At 45.0% G+C, this 27,362-nt stretch overlaps 1 protein-coding gene across 5 annotated transcripts in view; it reads left to right on the top strand.

Moving 5' to 3' along the window:
* Positions 1-27,362, top strand: part of LOC140198108 (ras/Rap GTPase-activating protein SynGAP-like) — a 582,056-nt gene that overhangs the window by 509,980 nt on the left and 44,714 nt on the right. For 4 of the 5 annotated variants that reach the window (XM_072259025.1, XM_072259024.1, XM_072259026.1 and 1 more), the window contains 3 exons: positions 9,740-9,941; positions 23,151-23,295; positions 25,798-26,034. In XM_072259025.1, coding sequence (XP_072115126.1) covers positions 9,740-9,941; positions 23,151-23,295; positions 25,798-26,034 — 584 coding nt within the window. The remainder of the gene's footprint in view (positions 1-9,739; positions 9,942-23,150; positions 23,296-25,797; positions 26,035-27,362) is intronic. The other variant, XM_072259023.1, reaches the window with a different exon arrangement.

Here is a 27,362-nt window from a genome sequence, read left to right as displayed (position 1 = left end):
ATCGCTGACACGTCGTGAAATTTGTGTATTTATTTATTTTGCGATACAGCGCAGAGTTGGTCCTTCTGACCCTTTAAACAGCGCTGCCCAACAGCCCCGACCTAATGCTAATGGGACAATTTACAATGAACAATTAAATGTTTGTCTTTGGACTGTGGGAGGAAACCGGAGCACCCGGGAAAAACCCGTACATTCCATGGAGTGGACATACAGGCTCCTTACAGAGGACATCGGAATTGAGCTGTAATAGCATCACTACTGTGGTGCCCATAAATATGCTGTTATGCAGCAGAGGTACAAACAATCACTGTATGTTATAATAACACAACAAATGAATAAACTCTTCATGGGCTTCAGCCAGGTACAGGTATCGATTTTAACCAAAGTTTCGCTGACAGACTCTGCCACTTTCATCAGGGACAATGCCTGGGCATGTCTGCTCTGGTGGTATTTATACCCCTGTATTCCGTCCCTCCTAATTGGTTAGTCCTCATCCAATCATGTTTCTGCTGTCCCACCATGTTTACAAACAAGTTCTGCATCAAGGAGCCCAGGAGGTGTGTCCGCTTGGGTTACCTGGAGAAATCAGCGGTGGCAGAACATTGTGTTTACAATAGCCATAGGATTGACTTCATTGGCACAAAACTATGGTGTCACGCCAATGGCTTTTGGGACCACCTCGTGAAAGAAGCCATTGAGATAAAACCAGCGGGAAAGAATTTTAACTAAGACAAAGATCTCACTCTAAGTCAGAACTGGAATTTGATTGTAAACAAGGTGGGACAGCGGACACCTGATTGGATGAGGACTAAATACCACCGGACTAGACATGCCCAGGACCCAGGAGATGTTGACGTCCAAGAACTTGAAGCTGCATGTCCTGTCACTGACCTCTCGATGAGGACTGGTGTGTGCTGTGACGCCCTTCCTGAAGTCCACGATCAGTTTCTTTGTGTTGCGCACGTTGAGTGCAAGGTTGTTGCTGCGGCACCAGCCGGTCCATCTCACTTCTGTACGCCTCCGCGTCACCATCTGAGATTCTGCCAACAACTCTGGTGTCAATAGCAAATTTATAAATGATGTATGAGCTGTGCATAGCCACACGTTGTGGGTGTAGAGAGTAGGCTAAGCACACATCCTTGGGGTTGTTTTGATCAGTGAGGAGGACATAGATACACAAGGCAAATGGTTCAGCTTATTGTATTATGATACACAGCAGGGTGCAATGAAATTCCCTGTTCACGTGAAGCTTACAGAGTGAACAGTTACACAGTGATAATAAATGCAACAATCGCAGAGCTGTAGAATGGTGCACAGATTGCAGTGAAGTATTGCAGAAGGAAATGCTAAAGTGACCCTAACAGTTACTGGTCTCAATGAGAATGAAAGAGTACAGAGAAAATTTACAAGGACTTTGCCGAGACTTGAGGACCAGAGTGTTCGTGAAAGGTTGAATAGGTTAGGAATTTCAGGCAGAGGAGGATGAGAGGAGATCTTATCGAGCGATACAAAAATTATGAAGGATTCAGATTGTTTGAATCCATACAGGGTTTTTTTTGCCCCTGAGGTAGGGTGAGACCAGAATTAGAGGTTATAGGTTTAGGGTGAAGGGTGAAGTATTCTCAGGGGGAAACATTCACTCAGAGGGTGGTGCGAGTGTGGAACGAGCTGCCAGTGGAAGTGGTAGATGTGGGTTTGATTGTAACACTTAAAAGAAGTTTGGAGAGGTACATGGGTGAGAGAGGTATGGAGGGTAGTGCTCTGGGTGCAGGTACATGGGACAAAGCAGAAGATCAGGTCAGCATGGGCCGAAGGTATTGTTTGTGCTGCAGTACTCTGTGACAGCTCCTCAAAATGGCATTGAGTTCTTTTGTCAGGAACACAAAGAGGCCCAGAGTAGACAGTGGAAGAAGAGCCTCACTTTCCTCGCAGCCTACCCACCTATCCTGTCGAGCAGCCTCTGCCCCAAAGCCCACACTGGGAGCATCAGCCACCTGGGAACCCACAGACCTGGAGTAGAAGGGAGTCACCCTCAGTCCTGAGAATCAGCCTCAAATCAGGCAGTAAGATTTTAACCCATGACAATATGACTCTGAAAGAAAGAATTTGCACTAGTAGTGAACCTTCTGTGTCTGTAGCACATTCCAAGTTGCCTCACAGACAATCTTACGTTAGGAAGTGTGGTTGCTGTAGCTGTGACTACAGGACTCACACACAGCACAATGTGGTAATGATTAGTTAATCTATACTTAGTGCTGTTCTTTCACTGATAAATGTGGTCAGGCTAGAGTATATAACAGAATTAGTATTTCCTGTAGTTTACAATCATTACGGAAGATTTCTTAAAACACAGCTAACCATCAGCAACAACTGCCATTTAGGTAGTGCCAGTGATATAGTAAAACATTTGCACACGCAATCCTCATTGCTGACAGGCTGTGTCAAAACCTCCAGTGAGTCTCCTGCAAGAGTGGGTGATGATCAGGAAACCATTCAATTTCTGTGTCAACAGAAGATGAAGACCTCAGAGACAGAATCCCCCGGTCAATGATCAGCTGTACACTGAAGGCATTTACTTGTGCATATTTAGCAGCCAAGCAGTTGTGTTATTTTTTTCTCTTTCTTTCTGTCTCTCGCTCTCACACTCAAACTCCCTCTCCCTCACACGCTCACGCATTCCCACTCTCTCTATCTAGCTCTCCCCCTCACTCTTTCCCCCAGCTCTCCCACTCACTTTCTCCTTCTCTCTTTCCCTTGTTCTCTCTCACTCTCTAACATGCTCTATATAACTTACTATTACCTGCTGTTACTCTCACTCTCACACTGTCACGTTCCTGCTCACTCTTACTCGCAGTTGCACTCCCTGTCACACACCCAGACTCCTGCTCTCTCCCCATTCTCCCCCCGCGCTCTCCCCCCGTGTTCTCCCCCCCACTGTCTCCCCCCCGCTCCCTCTCCCCGCTCTTTCTCCCCCGTTCTCTCTCCCCACTCTCTCCCTCCTCTCCACCCCCCCCCCCCGGCTGTCTCCCTTGCGCCCTCCCCCCCCCGTTCTCCCCCCACCATCCCCTTCTCTTGCACTCTTGCCCTCTCCCCCTTCTCGCCCTGCCCCCTCTCTCGCTTTCTCCCCTCTCTCTCGTGCTCTCCCCCACTTTGTCTCCTCTCCCCATCCATCTATCTTTCACAGTCTTCTCTCAATCTTACAGCTAACATCTGATGATAAAGCTCCTCCATGAATCAGCCCCCATGTGGAGTACTTTCCTGTATCTCACGGCCACCCCTCAGTGAAGGCAGGTATAGGCAGTGATGTTCACCATCGCCCCGCAGTGGGCCGACCTGCTGTGTTTGGCTGTCTGAGGGGAGGGCAATTTGAGGACCAAGACCTCAAATCTACCTGGCTTCTGGGTTGCAGTGGCCTATTGTTTCGGAGACCTGGACTGCCTCTTGCAGGCTCTAGAGGGGTACCACTAAAATTCTCCTAAATCCACAGATGGAATAAAGAATCAAGCCTCACAACCACCCCTCCCCGCGCCCCCCCCCCCCACCCGCCTTACCCTACAGCCAACATTCAGAGCATCAAGATCTTGACTACGTTCAGTCCACTCCACTGGGCAGAATTAATGATACTGTTAAAAGCAGAAAATGCTGAAAGGACTCAGCAGATCATGTCACATCTCTGAGGAGAGAAGAATTAATGCTTTAGTCAAGAATGGGAATTCTCAGCTATTCAGTCAGCATCTGTGGAGAGTAGAACAGTTCTTGTTTCAGGCCAGAGACCCTTCATCTGGTTCACAAGAATAATCCCACAAGTGAAAGGCTTAATTTATGAGGTGCATTTGATGGCTCTGGGCCTGCACTCACTGGAGTTTTGAAGAATGAAGGGGAATCTCCTTGAAACTCATGGAATACTGAAAGGCCTAGATAGAGTGGATGTGGAGAGGATGTTTCCCATTGTGGGGGAGTCTAGAACCAGAGGGCACAGCCTCAGAATAGAGGGACGTCCATTTAGAACAGTGATGAGGTACAATTTCTTTAGCCAGACGGTGGCGAATCTGTGGAATTCAATGCCACAGGTAGCTGTGCATGCCAAGTCATCGGGTATATTTAAGGTAGAGGTTGATAGGTTCTTGATGAGGATTATGAGGATAGGTTCATTAATCAGGATGTCAGAGGTAATGCAGAGAAAGCGGGAGAATGGGGGTTGAGAGGATAATAAATCAGCCATGATGGAATGGCCTAATTCTGCACCTATATCTTATCGTCTTATGGTCTTCATCAAAGCTACTATTTCAGATTTTTAGCTTCTACAGTTTTTTATTATTTTATTGTTTGCACATCTGACAAAACCCTGCTCCAAGTTCTGTCACTGCCTGAGATTACCCCGAGGACAGAAGAAAAGATTCACTGATGTTGTCGGAGCTTCCTTGTAGCATTCCCACTGACAGCAGGGAATCTCTCGCCCACGAATGTTCAAGATGACATTGGATCCTTGAGACCCTGTATAAACACAAGGGCCTCTGTAGATGCTGGACGTCCAGAGTAACACACACAAAGAAAATGTTGGAGGAACCCAGCGGGTGAGGCCGCATCTGTGGAGGGGAATAAACAGCCTTCAGTCTCAGCCTGAAACATTATCTGTTTATTCCTCTCCATACATGCTGCCTCACCTGCTGAATTGCCCCGGCATTTTGTGTGCATTATCCTCAAGTCCGTTTGACAGGAACACGTGGTTAGATGATGAAAGGAAGCCTCAGACCCCAAGTTGCCTGTCCACCCATCCCATCAAACTGCCCCTTCGCCAGCTATGGCATAGCCCATGGTCCCCACATCAGAGGCATCAGTCACCTGGGAACCCTCAGAGTGGAAGGGAGTCGCCCTCGATCCAGAGGGACTGTCTCAGGTCAGGCATAAGATTTTAAACCACAACAAGGTGACTCATAGAGAAAGAATTTGCACTAATATTGAACCTTCTGTGTTGGTAGCACATTCCAAATTGCCTCACAGACAATATTACATTTGGAAGTGTGGTTACTATAGTACTCTCACACAGCACACTGTGGTAATAGCTTGTTAATCTATATTTAGTGCTGTTCTCTCACTGATAAACGTGCTCAGGCCAGAATATGTAACAGAATCATATTTCCTGTATTTTGCAATCATTGTGGAAGAGTTCTTCAAGGCTGCTAAATATCAGAAATCACTTCCACTTAAACAGTGGCATTGATGTAGTCAAACACATCAGCACTTAAGTGTGAGTGATGATTAAACAAATTGACATCATGTGAGGAGATTTGTGGAACAACCTGAAGCTTGGCAAAGTGGGAGGTTTAAATGAAATAATATCTCAAAGCAGTGGAGATGGCAAGCCAGAGGGATTTAAGGAGATAATTCCAGATGTGAGAACCTATGTAGCCTCAGGTGCTGGTGGACCATCTAAAACTGAGGATGTTCGGGAGGCCAGAATTGGGCTGCTCAGTGGCGTAGTGAGTAAAACACAGTCAGACACACAGGTTCGATCCCGGCCCCTGGCACTGCCAGTGTGGAGCTTATACGTTATTCCTTGTGCAGGTTTCCCTGGGTGCTAGGGTTTCCCCCTCACTTCAAAGACGTGCAGGTGGGGAGGCCAGTGTGTAGGAGTGTGCTGAAATCTGGGGAGAGTTGGGAGGAAGGTGAGAAGAAAAATAAGATTTGTGTGAGAGAGTCTACAAGGGGGCGTAGGCTTAGGTAAGAGGGAAGAGGTTTGGAGGGAAACTGAGGAAGAATTTTTACAGCTCGAAGGTGGTTCTCACTGCCCGAGAAGATAGTGGAACCAGATGCTCTTGTGATGTTTACAAACCTAGATACAAAATAGGATGGCTAACTGAAGGTGGTGGTAATCTGTCCATTGATGTCAACAGGTTACCGAAGAACATGAAGTGGGGGAGGCAAGTTCAAAAAGCATTTGGACAGGGGCACAGACAGGCAAGGTTGAGAGGGATATCAAAATCACAGGAGATTCTGCAGTTACTGGAAACCTAGAGCAACACACACAAAATGTTGAGGGAGCTCAGAGGTCAGACAGCATCTATGGAGAGGAATACAGTGAACGTTTCAGGGCAAGGTTCTTTTATTATCGAAGTACAGATTCAGTATGTTATCATGTACTGTCCTGCTATTCATTTTCTTGCAGGCATTTACAGGAGAACAAAACACAATTGAATTTTACGAAAAGCTATATGTAAACAAAGGCTGACAAGCAGCCAGTGCGCAAAAGAAGAGGCAAACTGCGCAAATAAAAATGGCACTGAGGACGTGAGTTGTAAAGAGCCCTTGAAATTGAGTCAGTAAATTGTAGAATCAGTTCAGAGTAGTGGTGAATAAAGTTATCTGTGCCGCTTGAGGATAATAACTCGTACTGAACCTGGTGGTGTGGGAATTAAGGCTTCTGTACCTCCTGCCCAATGGTAGATGTGAGAAGAATTGATGCAGATAAATGGAATTAGCATAGATAGGCATTTTGGTCAGCATAGACAGGCTGGGCCGAATGGCCTGCTTCTATGATGTATGAAGCTGAATGATTAGCAAGGTCTGGGGTGGGGGAGGTGGTGTGCGGGTGTTGTGGATTCCAGAAGTCACAGTGCAAGATGAGAAGGATGGGTAACAGAAGTCGCAGCAAGTGGTCTGATGTAACAACATAAACGTGAATGGAATGAGGGGCGAATCAAATCTCAGTCGGTGTAGGAATTGTCACACTAACCCTCCAGAAATGCAAGGTGGGGCTGAATCCACCTTTATCCTTATGCTCTGGTGACCTTGAAGAATGAGGCAGGAAGAATGCAAGGTTCATGGTGAAATTAGATTGTTGTTCAGCACCAGTTAAACCATCAGTGCCTTCATTAGCAGAGTTTGGATTTGGCTGGGGGATGTTTGATTTGCTTACTCAGAACCGCTCTCCTCTGCAGAAGCTCATTGCCTTCTCGCAGATGAAATATTTATGAGGCGCTGAAGGTACCTCCTTAGAGAGTGAGTGCCCAGTGTTAATGGGAAGGGCTTGTCAGCTTGAAGCAGAAAGAATGCACAGAGATTTTAACAGGCTGTCAGAGAGATTTTGCTCAGCTTCAATTACATTTCCTCTGGCTGTTAACACTCTTGAGTTCCTTCCACGGCTATCCCATCTCCTTTCCTGACAAGTCCTGGCCTGCATTGTGTTTGTGTTTTTAATTCGTCTCACATTATAGGCAGATGGGCCGATTACAGAAATCAGACTCAAAGGAACCTTTCTGGAAACCATTAATCAGCACGGCACCGGTTAAAGAACAGCACTATACCAGTTTAGTAACTCAGAGACGGATACCAGGAATAAAGAGGATAAACCAACATTGCACTGCACTGCTTTAAAGATCTGAATCCAGTTTTTTTTTATTGTAGCATAAAAACTAAGTGATGTTTGCAATAATGTAGGCATGAATCTGCCAGAATAAAATAAAAACCCACAACCTCACAGCTTGAGAGGCCCGGGTTTGGTCCGAACCTTCGACACTGTTTGTGTGTGAATTTCGCACTTTCCTCTCCTGGTCGCCAAGAGTGTGGAGGATCACCTGATCTGTGCCTTGGAGAGGGTCGTGAGAAGGGTCACAGGACGCCACTCAATCTGCTTCTGCGTCCACAGTTAGTGAGTTTCTATTGAACGGATTGTTAATCATGAGCATCAAGGGTATTCATTGCCATAGAATACTTTGAAGGGTATATTTATAGAGGAGGCTGATAGGTTCTTGATTAGTAAGGGAATGAAAGGTTACGGGAAAAGGCAGAATGAGGTTGAGAGGAATAATAGATCGGCATAATAATGGGATGGCAGAGAGAACTCGATGGGCCAAATGGCCTAATTCTGCTCCTATGTCTTATCGCCTTCTGGGTAAGTGAAATCCCTCTTGAAGAAGGCCATCATTGACTGACCTATGTTACTTGCCACCCATTAGCGTGTGCCTAGCTCACTACATCATGGATCCTACTGCATGCAGGTATGGACGGCTTCATTTACTGAGCAGCAGTAAAATGGAACTGGAAACCTTTGTCTCATCATGCATAAGCATTTAAACCTAAGGGAAGGTCGTTGCTGAAGCATCTGAAGGTGACTGGGCTTGAGAAACTCAAGCAATTGACATCCTGTAATGATTTACCTCCAGCGACTAAAACCATCTCCTCTATGAGAAAGATGACTCCAGACTTTGGAATGTCTTCCCCAAGATGCCCGCTGACTTGAGCTTTACCAGATTTCCCTGATGCGAGAATCGGTCAACTGCTGCTTGGACATCAAGGGCAGCCACAGTCATCGTAGCTCTGGGGTTCAGTTCTTAAGTCAGTGCTTGGTCCAAGGTAGCAGTGAGATTTGGAGTTTTCTCTTGGTGAAGCCCAAACTAGACACTAATGAGCAGGTTGGTTTGTAAGTAGCACCGCTGGACATTACTCATCACCTTGCAGTAGACTGAGAACTGGTTGATTTGATGGTAATTTACACAGTTTGATTTGTCCTGCTGGTTCTGTGGAAAATGGGTGGCATGGTAGTACGACAGGTAGAGCCAGTGCCTCACAGCGGCCACAGACCCAGGTTGAATCCTGATTTCTAGTCCTGTGTGTGTGGATTCTACACGCTCTCTCTGTGACCGCATGGGCTCCCCCCAATTGCCCTGACTTCCAGCCACATCCTAAAGACCTGCAGTTTAATAAGTTACTTGGCTGCTGTGAGTTACTTCTAGTGTGTGAGTGAATGAGGGCAGTTGATGGGAGTGTGAGGAGAGAGTGTCTTCACTTGTAACTGAGATGAGGACTTAGTTCACCTGCTGATTCTCAGTATTGGATTATTCCCTTTATATTAATGGACAATGCAGTTAAAAAGCTCAAAGTTATAGATTGGCATGTTTCAGTAGGTGCTGGATAATTGACCAAAAAGCCAGCGGGAAGATGCAATATTTGTCTGCACCACCAAGCTGAAATATTAATGGACATGGGTCCAGAATCAGAATTAGGTTTATTATCACTGACATATGTCATGAAATTTGTTGTTTTGCAACAGCAGTACAGCATAAGACAAAAAAAAACTATGTGACAAAAATAAACAAATAGTGCAAAAGATGAATACATAATGAGGTAGTGTTCATGGGTTCATCAACTGTTGAGAAATCTGATGACAGAGGGGAAAGCTGTTCATAAATAATGGAGTTTTACCTCCTCCTGATGGTAGTAACAAAAAGAGGGCATGTCCTGGACGGTGAGGGTGCTCAATGATGGATACTGCCTTCTTGAGGCACACCCCCTTGAAAGTGTCCTTGATGGCAGGGAGGGTTGTGCTGGCTGGGTCTGCAACCCTCTGTAGCCTCTTTAGATCCTTGGAGCCTTTGTGCCAGGCAGTGATACAACCAGACAGAGTGTCCTTCATGATGCATCTGTAGGAATTTGCTAGCGTCTTTACCAAATCTCCAAATGAAGTAGAGCCGCTGGTGTATCTTCTTGTGATAGTATAGGGTGTGGGCCGAAGATCGATTCTCTGAGATGTTGATATCCAGGAACATGAAGCTGCCCTCCCTTTCAATATAGGAAAAGGAATACCTGGGGAGAGTAAAACCTGGTAAAGAACCGAGGGCTTGGGCTAATCCAAGAGCTCTTTCAGTGAGATAGTGGGCACAAAGGGACAAATGGCCTCCTGTTGTGATATAAAACTGCCTATAAATGGAGTTGACCTCTGCCACCATTCTGTCTCTGCTAGGACTTCCTCTCTGACATGGCGATGACGGAGGTTGACCGCTTTGTCGACCGTGAGCATTTAATATTCCGTGAAAATACGCTGGCAACCAAGGCGATCGAAGAGTACTTAAAGTTGATTGGTCAGAAATACCTCAAGGACGCAATTGGTAGGTTGGTGTACGTGACTGCTACACTCACTGCTACCGACACTCCATTAACACAGGGTTTGTATCTGACGTTGGTGTGTTACACTTATAACCATTGAAATGCAGCGGAGTCTATCGGTCATCGCACCTGGCCAGGGATGCAGTAGGTGTGCCAGTTTGGAATCAAAATGGGCAAGGCAGGGTGGAGACCTCAGATGAGAAAAATGTTGCATGATAATGGCTTTCCTCCAAACTCATAGGCTTTGAGAAGAGGTGGGATGGATAGTGATTGTGGATCTGGCCTCAGGAAAGTAATGGGATGGTCACCAAAGCTTTCGTTTGATGAGGACTAACTCCTCTAGTTCTTGGTCTTCATTCCTGGGCACCGCACAGCAACGGGTGCTTTGTCAGTAGTCCATGCTGACCAAGATTCCCTTTCTAAGTTAGTCTCATTGCCCATATTGGGCTCTTATCTCCCCAAACCTTTCCTATCCATGTACCTGTCCAAGTATCTTTCAAATGTTATTAAGATATCTACCCTAGCCATTTCCTACGGCTGCTCATTCCATATATAGACCACTCTCTGGGTGGGGTATGTTGCCCCTCAGGTTCCCTCCCCCTCACCTTAAGCCCTTGCCCTCTCATCCTTGATTCCCCAACCCTGGGGAAAAGGAGTGTTCATTGCCCCTGTCGATACCCCTGATGATTTCACGATACCCCACGATAAGGTCATCTGTCTTTCTTATATGTCATTGAAAAAAATCTCAACCAGCTTAATACCTCTGCCTAACGTAGCTCCTCAAGTCCTGGCAAAATACTTGTAAATTTCCTTTGCATTCTATCCAATTTAATAAAATCTTTTCTGCAGCAGGGTTTCCAAAACTGAGCAAAACTTCCTTTGGTAATATATCGAATTGGGTTGTTTATGGACCAGAAAATGCCATTCTAAGGCAGCTCCTTGACATCTTGTAGAATCTTCGGACAAAGAGAAAAACTCTCAGTTCCTCAAGCCTGTGCCAGCTCCTCAAGAGAGCTGAGTCCGAGCCCCACTCTCCAACTCTGTATTACTTTGTATTTTATCACCTTTTGCTTGCTGAAGTCTTCTCCTGCTCTACTTTCCTTTGGCAGCTTCTTGCAAGGTTTTACTCACAAACTTCGGCAGCACAGGGAGCATGGCTGCCAGACTTCACCCTGCACCTGCATCTCACCTGCCAGTCAGTAAGAAGGAGTGAGGATTCTGGTTAACTTTTCCACCCTCAAGAAATTAACTGAGGGGAGAACTTGTGTCATTTGGCACTGTCCCCTCGGCCTTGGTCCTCTGAGCTAACTTACACCCAAGTTCACCTGTTCCACAAAGTTCTGAGGGAGGTTGAGACCCTAAACCATGAGTGGCAGTAACACCAGCTGTCAGCAGAATGAACAGAGGAGGTGTTGGTGGGAAATGAGCAGGGGAGTTGGGGGAATGGGTCAAGGGCACTGGGGTAAGGGAGTAGGTATTTAGGAGGTGGATTGGGGTATTGGAAGAAGCAAGCAGGGGTTTGGGTTTGGATTGGAGCGGGGCATTGTGGTGAATGGAGCAGAGCCCAAGAGGAACGTAACTCCAGATACATAGAAGGTGTTGAATTTGAGGAACTTAGAGGAAGAGTGAATTTCTGTGGGAACAGATGGGCTTGCAGGTTTCATTTTTATCCCAAGTTTATCTGACATTGAAAGGTCCGATTACAAACCAGGCTCCGCTGTAGTTTGTTTTAACTTTTAGATTAAAAAAATCAGCAATAGAACCATTTCACCTCCATCACAATTTAAATGTGCTTTACTCGAAAGTGACCAACCTGTGGCTGCAGGGAATGCTGGCATTGGAGGATAATGGTGCTGGAGACATGGTGGTGGTTGATGGGAGGAGGAGTTGGATCGAACCACTGTTAGGCCCCCAGGGACAGCTCATTTATGTGTTGTCATGAGCTAAGTTTTGTACCCTGCAATGGGAAGGCTTGAGGGCAATCATTATTTATTATTTGCCCATGTTATTCACTCTTGGATATGTTTTAAGCATTTATTCTTACTCACTTTCTCACTCTGTTACTTTATGTTATCCTTTTCCTTTCTGACAATGAAGGCCTTGTTTCCTTCTCTGCCTCTATACACAGGCACACGCACACACATACTCCCCCTCCCCATTCCCCAACCCCCAACCCCACCCCCTATCCTCTCCGTCACCCTCTCTTTCTCTGTTGTATTCTCTCTCTCAACCAATGCCTCCCCCTCCTCCCCTCTCCCCCTCTCCCCCTCTCCCCCTCTCCCCCTCTCCCCCTCTCCCCCTCTCCCCCTCTCCCCCTCTCCCCCTCTCCCCTCCCCTCCCCCTCTTTCTCTTCCTCCCTTTCTCTCTCTTCCTCTCTCTGTCATTCTCCTGCTCTCCCACTCAGCTCCAGGGACCCATTTTCAATGGAGTCACCCACAGGACAGATCAGGGATTCTCAGGCCCTCTTTGTTGCCCTACATTCCCATCTTTCTTCTGGCCCTTCCAAGTAAGATTTCAACTGGAAATGGCCCTGGCCTTCTGCAGCATAATGAGGATATCCTATCCAGTAATTGCATTGGAATAGCACCCCCATCCATATCTACCTTAGGAGGCCACCTTCACCACCCAAGTTCTTCTTTGTCCTTGGCCCATCAAGTTTACAAATTATTGCCTCCTTGGGTACATGAGCCCAGATAACCGAAGAATCCTTTGTATTCTCATTGGTAAAATGCATGAGGCATTTAGATAATGAAGCACATTATTCAGGTGAATGCCATTGACTTTGATGGGTTTTGTTTCCCATCTTATGGTGGGATGGGTTGGTTGGGATCACTAGGGCGAATATCCAGATCCACTGGTACTGCCACGCGATGGTGCCTCCGTGGGTACAATGAGGCAGGTGGCCATCTGCAGCCTTTCCCATCTCTCACACAAGCATTCCACCTCCTACCATTGTCCCACCACCCAGTCTAGGACCAAACCAAAAAAAAAGATAAATTGCCGGACTTACTCTTCAGTAAAACACTTTTAATGTCATGCGTGCGTTTATATATTTTTATTGTTAACCCTTTGAGGACTCTGAACCTGTTGCAATTTTTCGATTTGCCATGTTTTCAGGAGCTGTAGGAGAGTTGGTTCGGACAGGGGAATGTCAGTGGAACAAGGTGTATCTGATTCATATTCTTAGTGCAAACTGTTGGAGTTTCTGTGGACCTCAGACTTTCAGAGTTGCTCCATTCCATTGGACTTTACTGTCATAGGAACACAGCACAGAAAAAGGCCCTTCAGCCTACCATATGCATGCTGACCATTTTGCTCATCTGCATTGTATCCCATTTACCAGCATCATCCACATACTTCTAAACCTTGCCCATTTCAATGTCCATCTAAATATGCCCCAAATACAGTAATTCTAACTGATTCCACCACCTCCTCTGGCAGTGTTTTGAAGGTATCAACCACCTTATAAAAATCTTTCTCATCAGCTCCTCTTTAAATCTCCTTCCTTTCACCTTAAACCTATGCCATCTTATTTTTATTTTATGCTCTTGCCATAGGAAAAAGATTCTATTTACTCTGCCTATGCTCTTATGGTTTGCTATTCTTCCCCCCACCCTCCCCTGACCCTCCTCCACTCCAGGGAAAGCAAGTCTGGCCTATCCAATCTCTCTCCATAACTTCAGTCCTCCAGTGCAGACAACACGCTGAGGGGTATCTGATCTTGCCTGGGCTAGTTCCTGGGCAGACTGATGGACGGCAGAAATCCTGTTTGTATAGCCTGTCCTGCTGCTGACGATCTTGCTCTGTATTTGAGTTGAGATTTTCGCAGAGCAAATTGGGATCAACTACCCCCCCCCCCCACCTTCTTTCCAACATAGCACATTGAATGTAGAACAGCACAGAAATAGGCCCTGCAGAAATATGCCGAACATGATGCCAAGTTAAACTCACCCTTTCTCCCTGTACGTGATCCATGTTCCTTCACCTCTTGCATTTTTATCTGACTGCCTGTTGAACACCATTATCAATCTGCTTCCGCTACACCGAAGTCCACCATTCTCTGTGTAAAAACTTGCCTCTCATATCTACTTTAAACTCCCCCCTCTCACTTTAAAGCTATGTACCCCCACCCTGTATTTGACCTTTCTATGCTGGGAAAAGATTCTGACTCTATCCAATCTCTCTCTCTCTCATAATTTCATAAACTCTGTCATGTCTCCCATGGCCTCTGTCGCTCCAGAGGAAACAATCCAAGTTTGTTCAACCTTTCCTTCGTGTACATGCCCTCTCATCCAGGCAGCTTCTTCACCCTGTCCAAAGCCTTCACACCCTTCCTGTCATGAGGCAACCAGATTTGGTTGCTCTCCAATTTCAATCTAACCTGATCTTTATACAACTGCAACTTCCCTCCAGTCTTGACGTTGCAGCGTCCACTGTGAGTCCATTACTTTTCCCCTTTGCTCAATGGTTACTCACTTCCACTTGATGAAAATTTATTTGTCTTAGATCTTTTTTTTGTGGGGGGGGCTTAAATTGAAAATTCCTTTTTTTCATCAGAGCAATTATTCAAATATTGTTTTGCTTTACTTTTGAAAATTCAACTGGTGCTTCCTGCCATGGTGACCCTGACATGTGGTCTCAGACAGAGATGCATGGGATGTTGCAGGATAATTTGGCCCATATTCCCCTGGAGGTTTCAACTACTGGGGCCACAGATCTTCACACAGGCAGGCTGTCAGCATCTACCGTTCTTGGGCCTCTGCCCCTCTACCTGCTATGCCCCAGCATCCCACTGATCTACCGATGGCCACAAGTTCTGACCCTCTTAAAGCTGAGTGTTTGACTGTGGTCCTGACACTCCCTACAGATATGATGAACTCCCTTGCTCCAAAAGCAGTCCCATCCCAACCTTCCCAATGCAGCCTGTGGTCACCCTGATTCTAACAATTGTTACTTCATTCTCCAACCTCCTCCATTTCCTCTGTTCCTGTGGGTGCTCTCTTGACTGCCCATTTGCTTCCATAACCTATGCATTGCATCAGATGATCTTCTGACCTCTGCCTCTTTCATGACCCTCCACAAGCAATCTCCTGGCCTCTTGGCTCCCACCCCCTTCTCCCTCCATGGAAGATCTCCCGGTCTCTGACAGCCCTAATGTGGGAGATCTCCTAACCCCTAACACCACCAGTGTGGGAGATCTCACACCCTCTGACATACCACTTGCTTAATGGATGATCTCCCAACTTTTGACATCCCTCAATATGGGACATCCTAGAACCTGACACCTAACATAGGAGATTGCCTAGCCTCTCTCTCTATTCCTACTCCATACATGATTTCTTGTCTCTGAGTGCTCTGTGAGTAATCTCTCAACTGCTGATTCCACCTCCTTCCACTTCACTCACCCCGACATCCCAAGAAGAATGATTTGATCCCTCCCCTCCCAACAATGATCATTCCAATGTTTTGCTCTCAAAACCTCAAAGGTCTGATCAACAAGTACCTCCTATTCCAATTTACCACCTCCCCCCTTCAAATATAATAATTGTCCAGATGCCCCCACACAATCAGGACTATCTCCTGAGCCCAAAGTCAAAGTCAGACTCCAAGAAGGGGCCATCAGCTCAATTTGACCCATGGAGAGGTACAATACCACACAGGAATTGGACCTCACACAGAGCCTAACATTTAAACATCAAAAGATTCTTGGTTCACCCAAATGCAACACTACAATTCTAATATCTGGACTCATAGAGATTTTGTGAAACAGCTACTCCCCATCAACTCTATCTCCCCCCTCAAATTCTTGCCAACTTGTCCTTGCTCATGGCACCCTATTTGCCTATAGTCTGAAAATGAACAGACACTCTTCCCTGAATGGAATAATTACTTGAATATCAATTAAAGGTCAGGAAGTCCAGAAAATATTTTTAATGCCCCTGTGGTCTTTGCACAAATTTCGGTCCTAGCAGTATGGATGACAACCTGATCTGGATTTCACCTTCACCCGGCAGGAGTGGCCATATTCTTGTCCCTGGTCTGTTGAGAGAGAACTTCCCAGGGCACTGCATCTTAGCAACATTGCTCTGGTAAGTCAGACAAACTGGGGTGTTGAACCTGAAGCTGACTGCCATTCTAAAAGCTGCAGGCCGGACACTGAGCTGGCTGGAAGCCTACAGGGGTCTCACATCACTCAGTCTCTGCCACCGGAGGCCCCCGCTGAGCTGTGCAAACATTGAATGCATTTCACTCTATTTCCATGAGTCCACTTTGGACATCGAACCACAAACCGAGTTAATCTCGCAAACTCTGTGAGATTTGTCCAGGAATTTAAGGAAGGTCAGAAGAGGACTAGAAAATATATCTTGATTATTTTTGATTTTTTTTTCTCAGTTCTAGAGATATTGAGAGTTAAGGGAAGACAGAGTCAGGATCACTGTTAACCCATCGGGTAATGATAATGTCTGTTCACTTTCTAAGCGGCTATCTCTCATTGATATAAGACAAGGCAAGTTAAAGAGGGAGCATTGGCTGGTCATGGGATCAAATCTGCAGTGATGTGTCAAGCTAGAATAAGCAAGTAAAAACAGATAGCAAAGAGGCTGCTATTTTCATAATGATGCTATACGTATTTGGACCTGAAATTATTTACCCTGGCCCACCACTGTATGGCCAGTCTATGCCTGTCTATGATTTGGTAAATGTCCAACGTCTCACAAAAATCTCATTGCAGAACATTGAAAGGCCTCAAAGGGTTAATTACTTTCCATTTCTCATAAGGACTGCTGAGGATTATTGTCTTGTAATGATAGCTTGTGCTGAATGGTAGTATGTCAATGAGACCAGAGCAGGTTGAAAGGTTATTGTTCGTGTTTGACCACTTTTGCCAAATTCATCCAACCATTTTCTTCAAACTTTTTCTGATCTCTCTCAGGTGAAAGGGCAGATTAACTCCCTTTTTTAAATCAATTTTGGAACATTTCAAGTCACTAGATGGGTCTGTCTTATACCTTCTGCCTCTCCCCTCGCCAAGCACTTTATTGTGAATCAGACTGTGAACATCAAGCTCCTCCTGAACTTATTCTCCCAGAGTCGCTAGTAATTTCCCAATTAGGGAACTCATTACTCTTTGAAACATCACACTCAAGTGGCTGAATAGTCTCCTTCATTTGCTTTAATATAACGGGTCACTTTTTTGAAGTAAATGATAAGGGCAGTGTACGTGTTACGATTTTATTTCCCCCTTCCCCATGAATACCTTTTACAAACCCAATCTAGAGACTTGAGCACAAAGTCTAGGCTGACACCCATGTATCAGACCTGAGGGGTTGCTACCTTGGTGGAAGCAGTCTTCTGAGGGAGACATTAAACTGAGTGTCCAAATATCCTTTTTTGGTAAATGCAAAAACAAAGAATTCTATGCCACTATTGCAAGAGCTTGTGGAGGTCTCCCTCAGTGGCACAGCTCGTAAAGCTGCAAAAACCTTGGCTGAACCCTTATCTCTGATGCATGGAGTTTGCACGTTCTCCCTCCGACCATGATTCCTCCCGGTGCTCCAGTTTCCTCCCACATCCCAAAGGCCCCGTGAGTTGGTAGGCTAATTGGCTGCTGTAAATGAACTCTGGTGTGGAGGGGAGTCAGGAAGGAGTTGATGGCAGTGGGGGGAAGTAAAAAGTGCTTAATAGTCAGTGCGGCCATATTGGGCAGGAGGGCCTGTTCCCATGCTCTGTCACTCCATGAGACCATGAAAACCAACATTGTTGGGAGAGGAAAGGTCAAGTGGCCATGATTGCCTCACTGCACGTGAGACCATGCAGCCAATATGAGTGTGGGCTCATCAGACAGAAGATGAGCAAAGGGATGGAGAGGAGGGAAAAAAATCTGATTGGACTGGGTCGTTGCGGGTCCTGTTGCTCCTTCACCATTGCCAGTTTGCGAGTTCCTCACCCTTTCTAGTGGGGTCTGCTCAAACTGCTCTGCTCTCCAGATAATGTAGCAAAATATATTTTTCTCAATAGTTCCTGTATTGACCTGCCTGGTGTAATGCAATGTCACTGTTGGTGTTTCCTGTTGTTGTGCATGCTTGCATGTATTATGGCGCCTTACGGGTGATGCCCTTGTGCTTTGCAAACTCCCCCACCCTCTCCCTTTGTAACTGTGCATCGCCTCTCAATGTACATGAGCGTTGGAGCAATGTTGTCGGTGGAACCCACTGCAGATGTGTTGGATGTCTGGAAGCCATTCTCTCAATTGCAGAGCCAAGTATTCCTCAGAGGAAGTTCATGGACTTGAGGAAAAATTGAATTTTCCTCAGCTCAGTTTGTGACCCATATGTCATTTCTAAACAGAAACAAATTGCCATGTGGAGCCTGCTTCTCAATGAGTACAAAATTAGATAAAGCAAGAACTAGTCAAGGCTTTAGTTAAATTAATCGTCCATTGCTTCCTGTGGGTTATTAGACACATCAATGTTTCTTTTGCAGTTTCTTAACAACTTGGCCTTGACGACTCTTTGATTTATGAAAATTATGAAAATTATTGTGCCAGCACCTCAATTTTTATATACAGTATATATCTTCTGGCGTTTTGAGTCTTCAAAGTATGAAAAGTATATGTGAAGTCATTTATTATTGTATCTTGGAAAGGCCACACAGCTATCAAAAGTTCCAATTATGCCATATTCTGATCACTGCACCCCAGGAATGTGAAGCCTGTTCCCCTTTTGGTTCACCCGTTGATGTGATATGAAAATGTGCATCCAGTTTAAATTTGTTTCCATTATTTTTCATCCACCTTGGTGCATTTGTTAATCTGTTCAGCACGTCATTTTGGAACTGCACCATACATATGGCATCTGAGCAAGCCTTCCCCAGAATTGCGTGACTCTCTCAAGCACAAAATAGGAAATATGTGCATTGAAAACCGGGTTTCATGAGTGCTCTGGCAGGTTTATGAGCTAATTATTGCCTTTAAATATACTGAAGGAGAGAAGCCTTCACCTTCTTTTCCATCAGTCCATTGGGATTTGGCAGCATTCTAAGTCTTCCTAAAGTGCAGTCATTCACTCGTACTTATTATTCTGTGACAAACACCTTCGCGGTGGTAGCCCTTGATGCTGTCGCTAGATTCTTGAACTAAGACGTGTGTTTGCAGCCACATCTTTTCACCAGCCTGTCAGGGTCCCTTGAACTTCCAGGGAGCACTCTCTCTTTGTCTCTTCACAGAAGCATCCGTCCTTTATTCCACAGCAGACCTCTTGAAGTCACTTGCTTGTCCCTTCAACCGGTGTAGGGAAACACAACAGAGCTATACTGAGTCCCTCACTATTGATGATCTTGATCAGTGCAGGACTTCTGTGGGGCACCACCATGATTAGAGTGCACTGTCTCACTGTACCGGGGACCCAGGTTCGATACTGACCTGTGTGGAGTTTCAAGTTCAAATTTATCATTCAACCATACATAAATATACATGAATACAGCCAAAACAAATCCATGTTCCTCCGGGGTCAAAGTGCAAAGCACAGTACCAATGCTTGTACACAGCCCAAAGTGCATATGCACATATAATGTCAAGCATATAGTCACAAAAAGTGTATAACCCTGAGTGTCATATCCTGTGGACTGATGGTGCACATTGCTGGCAAGAACAAACCTGCAATAGTCCGATCATAACATGCTAGTGCAGCCGCAGATTAACACAATCTAGTTCGCCTTCTACCGAGCGAATACTGGAGGGCAGCACCATTGGGAGGGGCCAGTATGGAGTCTCACCGTGCCACCCTGACTCCAGCATCTACTCCACTGGAGGGACAGCACTGCAGTGTCCCTCCATCCTTGGCCACTCTGAATTGCACATGATGTATAGGTGAGTGGTAGAACACGAGGGAAGTTGAGACACGAAGAAATGATATATCAAATGAAAAAAGTTTAAAATGCTGGATAATTGACAAAGAGAAAGTGGGCGGAAGTACTCTTTCTGTGCTGTATGATTCAATGACTTCTACAGACAACATTACAAATGCTCTTTCAATGTCTATAAAAGGTAGTAGAGCTGTTGCTTATTAGAGCAGTGAAGTTGAATGTCATGCTGGAGATTAAATTTTGCCCACTGCACTGTTATTGATGTCAATTGTCAGGGTGTTAAAGTCAGAGAGCAGATTCTGGTGCAAATGAAAAACCAACAGAACAGTTAGCTTTCCTGCCAGTCATTAAAAAAGCCAGAGAAAAGTGAAATATATATGGATTAAACTGATTTTCAGCTTCATGACAACTTTTTTTCCCCATTGGGCTATGCAAAGCACACTCAAGGTGTGTTCCAACACCAACAACTTCCTTGTTCATAATGTTTACATTGCAGCAAGATATCCTTTGGAAAATTTATCAAACTAAACCAAACCTTGCATCATAGGATTTTTAAAAATCTTAAAGTACAGGAGGAGGACATTTGGGCCGACGAAAAGAACCTATCCAGCTGTATCCCTCTGTCCAATGCAATACTTATGCGTCAAACAGCCTTTTGGACAATTGTGTTAACCTCCCACACGTTTTACATTAACACCAACTCCCCTCTCTTGTCTTGCCTCATAGAAATCCAGTTAGACATGTGGCCAAAAGTGGGTAAGAGCGGCAAGTGGTAGGAAGTCTCATTCAAGACGGATAGGTTGTGGGGAGTAATTCCAGAGCTTGAGCTACTGTATCACTGTTAAAGTGTGAATGTGGAGAATAGCAATGAAATTTTAGTTTATATACATATGGAAATAGTAAGAAGGCAGCTCCAATATGGTGATTCAAAGATTCAAAGTACATTTGTTTTCAGAGAATACATTTCCCTTGAGATTTGTCTGCTTACAGGCAGCCACAAAGCAAGAAACCTGAAAGAGCTGAATTTTAAAAAAAGACCAACATCCAATGCACAGAGAAAAATAAAAACACAAATCATGCAAACAATAGAAGCAGGCAACAGCATTCCAAGCCAAATTGAGTCCTTGGATCTGAATCCCCAGAGCAGCCGGTGTAGGCCCCAAACTCTCGGTCTCATATCATCATATTAGCTGGATGAATCAACACGAAGCTCGCAACAATGATTAATGAATGCTTGAATCATAAAACCTACTAGTCAATTGTGCAGATGGCCCCAAGGAATATCATTTAGAACCTGAACGCCAGGAAGGGAAAAGAAACATTGGTCACTATCTTCCTGTCCTAGAGTTAAACAAGATACTTTGGAAGAGTGTAGACATTGTTTATTTTGATCTGATTGTAAGATTAAGCATTGACCTAATTGAGGTACACAAGAACAAGAAAAGGAGAGCAGGAGTAAACTTGCTCCTATTCCTCAAGCCTGGAGTAGGAGAAGGCCACTTGGCTCTTCAGACATGCCCATGTCATGTTTGATGTGCTCCAGGTCTCATCTCCTGTACTATACCAGTTCCACATAAACTTTATTTGCTTCCACTTTAACTACCCCTAAAGATCCAGCCATCACAACCTTCTTGGGATGGAGAATCCCAGAAATTCACCACCCTTTGTGAGAAGAAGCATAAACACCCCTCAATCTCATTCGAGATTGTCCCACCAGTGAAAACATGTCAACAGTTCCCTTGTTAAGTTTTAATTTGACCATCTTTCCATCTTCTAAACTCCACAGAATTCAGAACTGGCTTATTTATTCAAATAAGGTAGTTAAAATGATTTATAGGCTTTGATAGAAGCGAGCAAACTTTTTATCAGTGGCAAGAAGGGTTGGAATCCAAAGCGATGATGACAGGAAGCACTTTTACACTTTCAATGCTACCAGGGGGAGGGGGGTCAACCTAAAATGTCAAATCTGAAATCAGAAGGTTTAATATCAGGTGATGGTTATGAAGGTATAAAGGGAAGGTTTACAGGTAAGCCATGTTGCGACTGAATAATAGACCTACCTTCTCCCTTAGCTACTAAATTTTGAAGGGAGCTGCGTTGTTCCGTAGTCATACAGCACAGACACAGACCTTTGAGTTGGCACCAAACATTAAACACACATCCACCTTAATTGCATTTTATTCTCTTTACACTTCTCTTAACTCCCTCCGGATCCTACCACTCATCTACATTCTAAGTTCTTGAATATCTACAGCCTTAGTTCTGGGTGGAGATGACAAATGCCAGAATTGGAAGAGTCAATTGGAAATAGTTAACATTTGCTGTGCATCATATCTGTGCCATTCCTGACCCAGGACTTGCATGATGGAACAGTGCAAAGTGAGCTTTGCATCTAATCTGTCCTCAAGCAGGGCTGGCAGAGCTTAATGAGAAAGAAATTAGGTAGAGTTAGGAAACTTGAATCACTGACTTCAAGAATAGGCCTAATTACTTACCAAGTCTGTACTCTCCACAGACCATTTGCTGTCTGCTCTCTGTTGGACTCAACCCAATTCAATTCTTTTCCTCTGAGGAAAAGATCTACAATGTTTTACTCTTCATGTTCCCAAAGGTAAATAAAGTCAACCTTAAGAGCTCCACTCCACATCTCTGGCTGGTTTCCTTCCTTGGTGGGACATTCCATGGTTGCAGTAGCTCATGGTCCACACAGCATTCCATCATCGCTATCTGCACTTATCCTCCTAACACTCAGCCCCATCCCTAATCAGATGGGGTTTGGCATGTTTGGCCTAAGCATGTGTTATGAACTGGGAGGGGGCGTGAATGATGCTGTAGTGGGATGGTTAAGGTTTGTGTGTCGATGTGTGTGATACTATGTCTGTATATGTGTGATGGATGGTAGGAGAGTGAGTAGGAGTGCCGGAACGTTTGGAAGGCAAGTGATAGGGTTTTCAGGAGTGATGTGTGAGAGGGATGGGAATATTTGAGTTGCATGTAATTGGCTTGGTGTTAATGGGGTGTCCGGGAAGCATGTGATGGGTCTTTAGGGATGATTAGTTACTTAGTATGTGAGTGAGTGTGTGTGTGGGTTGCATGCGTTTAGACTTAGAGTCAGGTGAGCGGTGGGATCATGGGCAGGACTGACGGAAAGTTTGGACTCTAGTAACAGGGTTTGTGGAGTAGTTGGGGGCTATAGGTGTGACTGATCAGATGCTTGTGGGTACTACTGTTTTGTTGTTTGGGCAGCATGTGCTAGAGTATTCTGAGTGCTTTAGGGTTGCATGTGATGTGTCTCTGAATGTTGTTTGTGTGATGGGATGCAATGCAACAAGATGGTATCTGGGTAATGAGGATCAGTGCCAGGGTGTAAGTAATAACAATGAGTAACTGTGTCTTTTTCACAGGGGAGTTTATCCGAGCACTTTACGAATCTGAGGAGAACTGCGAGGTAGACCCAGCCAAGTGTTCCTTTTCCACCTTGGCCGATCATCAGGCCAACCTGAGGATGTGCTGCGAGCTGGCACTTTGCAAGATCGTCAACTCCCATTGGTCAGTGCTGGCATAGCATGACGGATGAATCACTAGTAGAAGTTGACCAACAGTAGTGGGGCAACAGTCAGGGTCAGAATTGGAATCAGGATTATCATCACTGAAATTTGTTGTCATAGAGTGCAGGACATAAAAATTACCATGTTACAGAAGTAACTAAATAGTGCGAAAGTGGAATAATGAGGTAGTGTTCATGAATGATGAGGAGCCTTGTCCTGATAGTTGTGGGCACTTGTGTCCAACTGAACAGGATGGATTTCAATGTACATTTATAGAATGTGTCCCCACGGGGTCCACGTCAGGATCCAACCATGGACAGGGGATGGTCCTTCTCTGATGAGGTTCAATGTTTCCTTTCAAATCCAGCATGGATTGAACGGATGAACTGATCATCTCTGGGAGATGAAGCAGTGCAGCAGCTGATTGATTGCTCTGAGAGAAAGAACCTTCCTTTAAGTGCCAAATAGCTTGTACGTCTGACCAGACGAGAGGTAGAAGAGTAAGGAGAATGGGTGGTGCGGTGGTAGACAGGAACTAGAAATTCAATCTCAGCTAAAGCCAGGCGCTTCATTTGAACTCCAAACTCTACAAGAGGAACATAAAGAGTCAGAGGTGACATCCTGCAAGTACTCAGAATCCCTGATATAAAGATATTTTTGCTGACGGTGAGCCCAGCCGTAGTGGGCACGCATTTTTATATAACAGAAAATGAGGGTTAGTGACAATGTGGAACTTGCTACCGTAATGCATGTTATAATGGGAAGAGATAGGTAGGTACAGGGATATGTGGGTAGACTGAAGTGAGCATGGTATAAGCACGAGTAATGACCTCTTGCATTCTCTTATACTATATTAAATCCTCATGCACTCAAACAGCAAGATGATGATCTACTTCTTGTTCTGGGAAATCAAATCTATGGACTGAGTGGACACATCTGCGTCTTGTCCTTTGTATAGGGGGAATTGTACCACTGAATTCTCACTGTTTCACCTTGTCTGGTCATGGGACCAAATCAGCTTAGAATCTCTGTAAACAGGAGTTTACCGTTTTCCCAGCCATTTTGTGTGTTGAGGTAGTAGTTGCAGTTTTGCTTATTCCACTGTTTTTTGTTATTTTCCCTCCCAGCCCCATTCTCCTGCCTTCTTCCCATAACCCTGAAAGCGTTTACTAATCAAGAACCTTTTAACTTCCACTTTGAATATACCCAATGACTTGGCCTCCACAGCTGTTTGTAGCAAAGAATTCCACAGATTCAATACCCTCTGGCTAAGGGAATTCCTCCTCATCTCTGTTCTGAAGGGACTTCCTTCTATTTTGAGGCTGGCTTCTCTTTCCCTGGACTCTCCCACTATTGGATACATCTCTCCACACCCACTCTATCTAGGCCTTTCAATCTTTGTTATGTTTTAGGAAGACTCCCCCCCCACCCCCACTTCATTCTGCTAAACAACAGCTTTCACTCCTGCTTTAGTCCTGCAGCTGCGCCCAGATCCACACCAAAAGAACTCATCTTTTAAAATGGAGTGTTGAGTCTTGGTAATCTATTTGACTTCCTCTTAGACAATTCTGTTGTCTACGTCTGTGCTATCAGGCTTGGTAAATTGCTTGCACAGGAAAGGGACTCAAGCTTGGATGCCAACAGTCGCACTTCTAACAACAATTCCATCTCTCCCACACCATGATCACTCCAGTTGAGGTCCACTAACTTGGCTCAGCCTGGGAATGGAATCCTTCACGCTGCATGATCCAGTGCTAGTCGATACTATTTACTGTGATCAATCAATCTGGTATTGATTGATCAGAAACCCTGATAGCTCTGCATAGGATGCTCACGTTAATCCAGAATGTGAACCATGAGTCCAGAGTACAAATGAGTTGAGAACCAGAGGTCCAGAGTGTGGCCAGGGATAGGATCAGGGCAGTAGGCAGGTTGGAGTCCAGAACACAGGGTAGGATTTCAGCCAAGCTCAGGATCCCACACCCTTTAGAGTGACCAGGATCACTAGAAAACTTATTACACTACAGTGTAACAAGTAAAGCCCAATGAAATAGAATAGGGTTCAGGTATTAGCAGGAGTAGCATCCAATAATCCAGTTCATTTGGCAGTACAGAATCAGAATCATTTTTACAAAACTGTGCTCAAAGGAACTATACAAAAAGAAAAATATCCAATTAATTTGATCCCCGTATTTTTCCCATCGGCCTGTCATTGCCCAAGTGCTCTTATTGTTCTGTTTTGAAAGTTCCCATTGCATCTCTTCACTACCCTGATAGTTGCACATTCCACATCGTAACAGTGAGCAATAAATGCCCCACCAAATCAAAGTGAGAGCTCCTACTATGCAGTAACTGAAGATCTGTGAGTGTTTTCTGTACTTAACCCTGCAGTTATTGAAGTTGAAGTTATTTAATACCATATTGCATTGTGGGAGTGCCCCTTTGTCAATTAAGACATCTACCACCTGTAATATCTTTGCCTTGCCTTCTCTCCTTTAAACAGCGTCTTTCCCCGTGAGCTGAAGGAAGTGTTTGCCTCCTGGAGGCACCGTTGTGCGGAACGTGGCAGAGAAGATATCGCTGACCGCCTGATCAGTGCCTCCTTGTTCCTCCGCTTCCTATGTCCCGCTATCATGTCTCCCAGCCTCTTCAACCTGATGCAAGAGTATCCAGATGACCGGACCTCCAGGACCTTGACCCTGATAGCAAAGGTCATTCAAAACCTGGCCAACTTTACCAAGTGAGTCCAAGTGAGGTAGCCTCTGGGGTGGTGTGAGAATATATTGGAAGCAAATTAGTGGTGACCCTGTACTGGAAGTCTTGCTGGGTAGAATAAGTAGCAGCAGTTTTGGTTTTGATGTATCGTAAGTTGTACATTTCCTGGAAAGATTAATCAAAAGGCGACACAGTAACATAGTGGTTTACAGCACCAAATGTAAGATTGGGGTTCAACTGCTGCCATTGTCTATAGGGAATTGGTACATTCTTCCCATTACCATGTAACTATCCTCACAGTGCCCCGGTTTCCTCCCACATGCTAAAGACATACAGGTTAGGGTTAGTACACTGTGGGCATGCTATTATGGTTCCAGAAGCAGGGCAACAGTTGTGGACTGCCTCCAGCACATCTCAGACCGCGATGGTGGTTGACGCAAATGACGCATTTCATTCTATGTTTCAATGTTTTGACAAATAAAGCTAATCTTTCTATGGTGTTTCTACACTGGCATCATGGTGCCTAAACTTGTTCTCTGAAGGCCTCAGCTTATGAAAGCAAGCATACCAAGCATTTTCTTCACTACCTCATCCAACTGTGTCACCATTTTCAGTGAGTTATGGACTTGAACATAGTGGTCCCTGTGTTCATCAATGCTTCTCAGATCCCTGCCATTTATTCCACATGTTGAACTCAGACCCAGAGCAAATTTCCGGCGATATCAGAATCGGGCATACCTTGTGAAACTTTGCAGCAGCATTACAATGATAATAGAGAGAAAACAAACTGTGAATTACAGAAAGTATTTATTTATATATTACAGTAAATAGTTAAATTAAATAAGTAGTGCAAAAAATAGAAATAAAAAGGTAAGGACATCGGTGGGTTCAATGTCCACTCAGCAATCGGACGGCAGAGGGGAAGAAGCTGTTCTTGAATCGTTGAGTGTGCCTTTAGGCTTCTGTACCTCCTTCCTGGTGGCAGCAATGAAAAGAGGATGTGTCCTGGGTGATGGGGGTCCTTAATGATGGATGCAGCCTTTTTGAGACACCACTCCTTGAAGATGTCTTACCGTCTTTCTAGCTGCGTTAGGTCAGGTTAGGTCCTCAGAGGTATTGATAGCCAGGAATTTGAAATTGTTCACTCTCTCCATCTTTGATCCTTCTATAAGTACTGGTGTGTGTTCCCTCACCTTGCCTCTTCTGAAGTCCATGATAAGCTCCTTAGTCTTACTGACGTCAATTGCAAGGTTGTTGCTGCGACACCACTCATCCAGCTGATCTATCTCACTCCTGTACGCCCTCTTGTCACCATCTGAGATTCTGCCAACAATGGTTGTATCATCAGCAAAT

Source organism: Mobula birostris, chromosome 5 (genome assembly GCF_030028105.1).
Source record: "Mobula birostris isolate sMobBir1 chromosome 5, sMobBir1.hap1, whole genome shotgun sequence".
Classification (NCBI taxonomy): domain Eukaryota; kingdom Metazoa; phylum Chordata; class Chondrichthyes; order Myliobatiformes; family Myliobatidae; genus Mobula; species Mobula birostris.
Note: the sequence above shows the minus strand (reverse complement) of the source record. Positions and strands in the feature narration are given on the sequence as shown.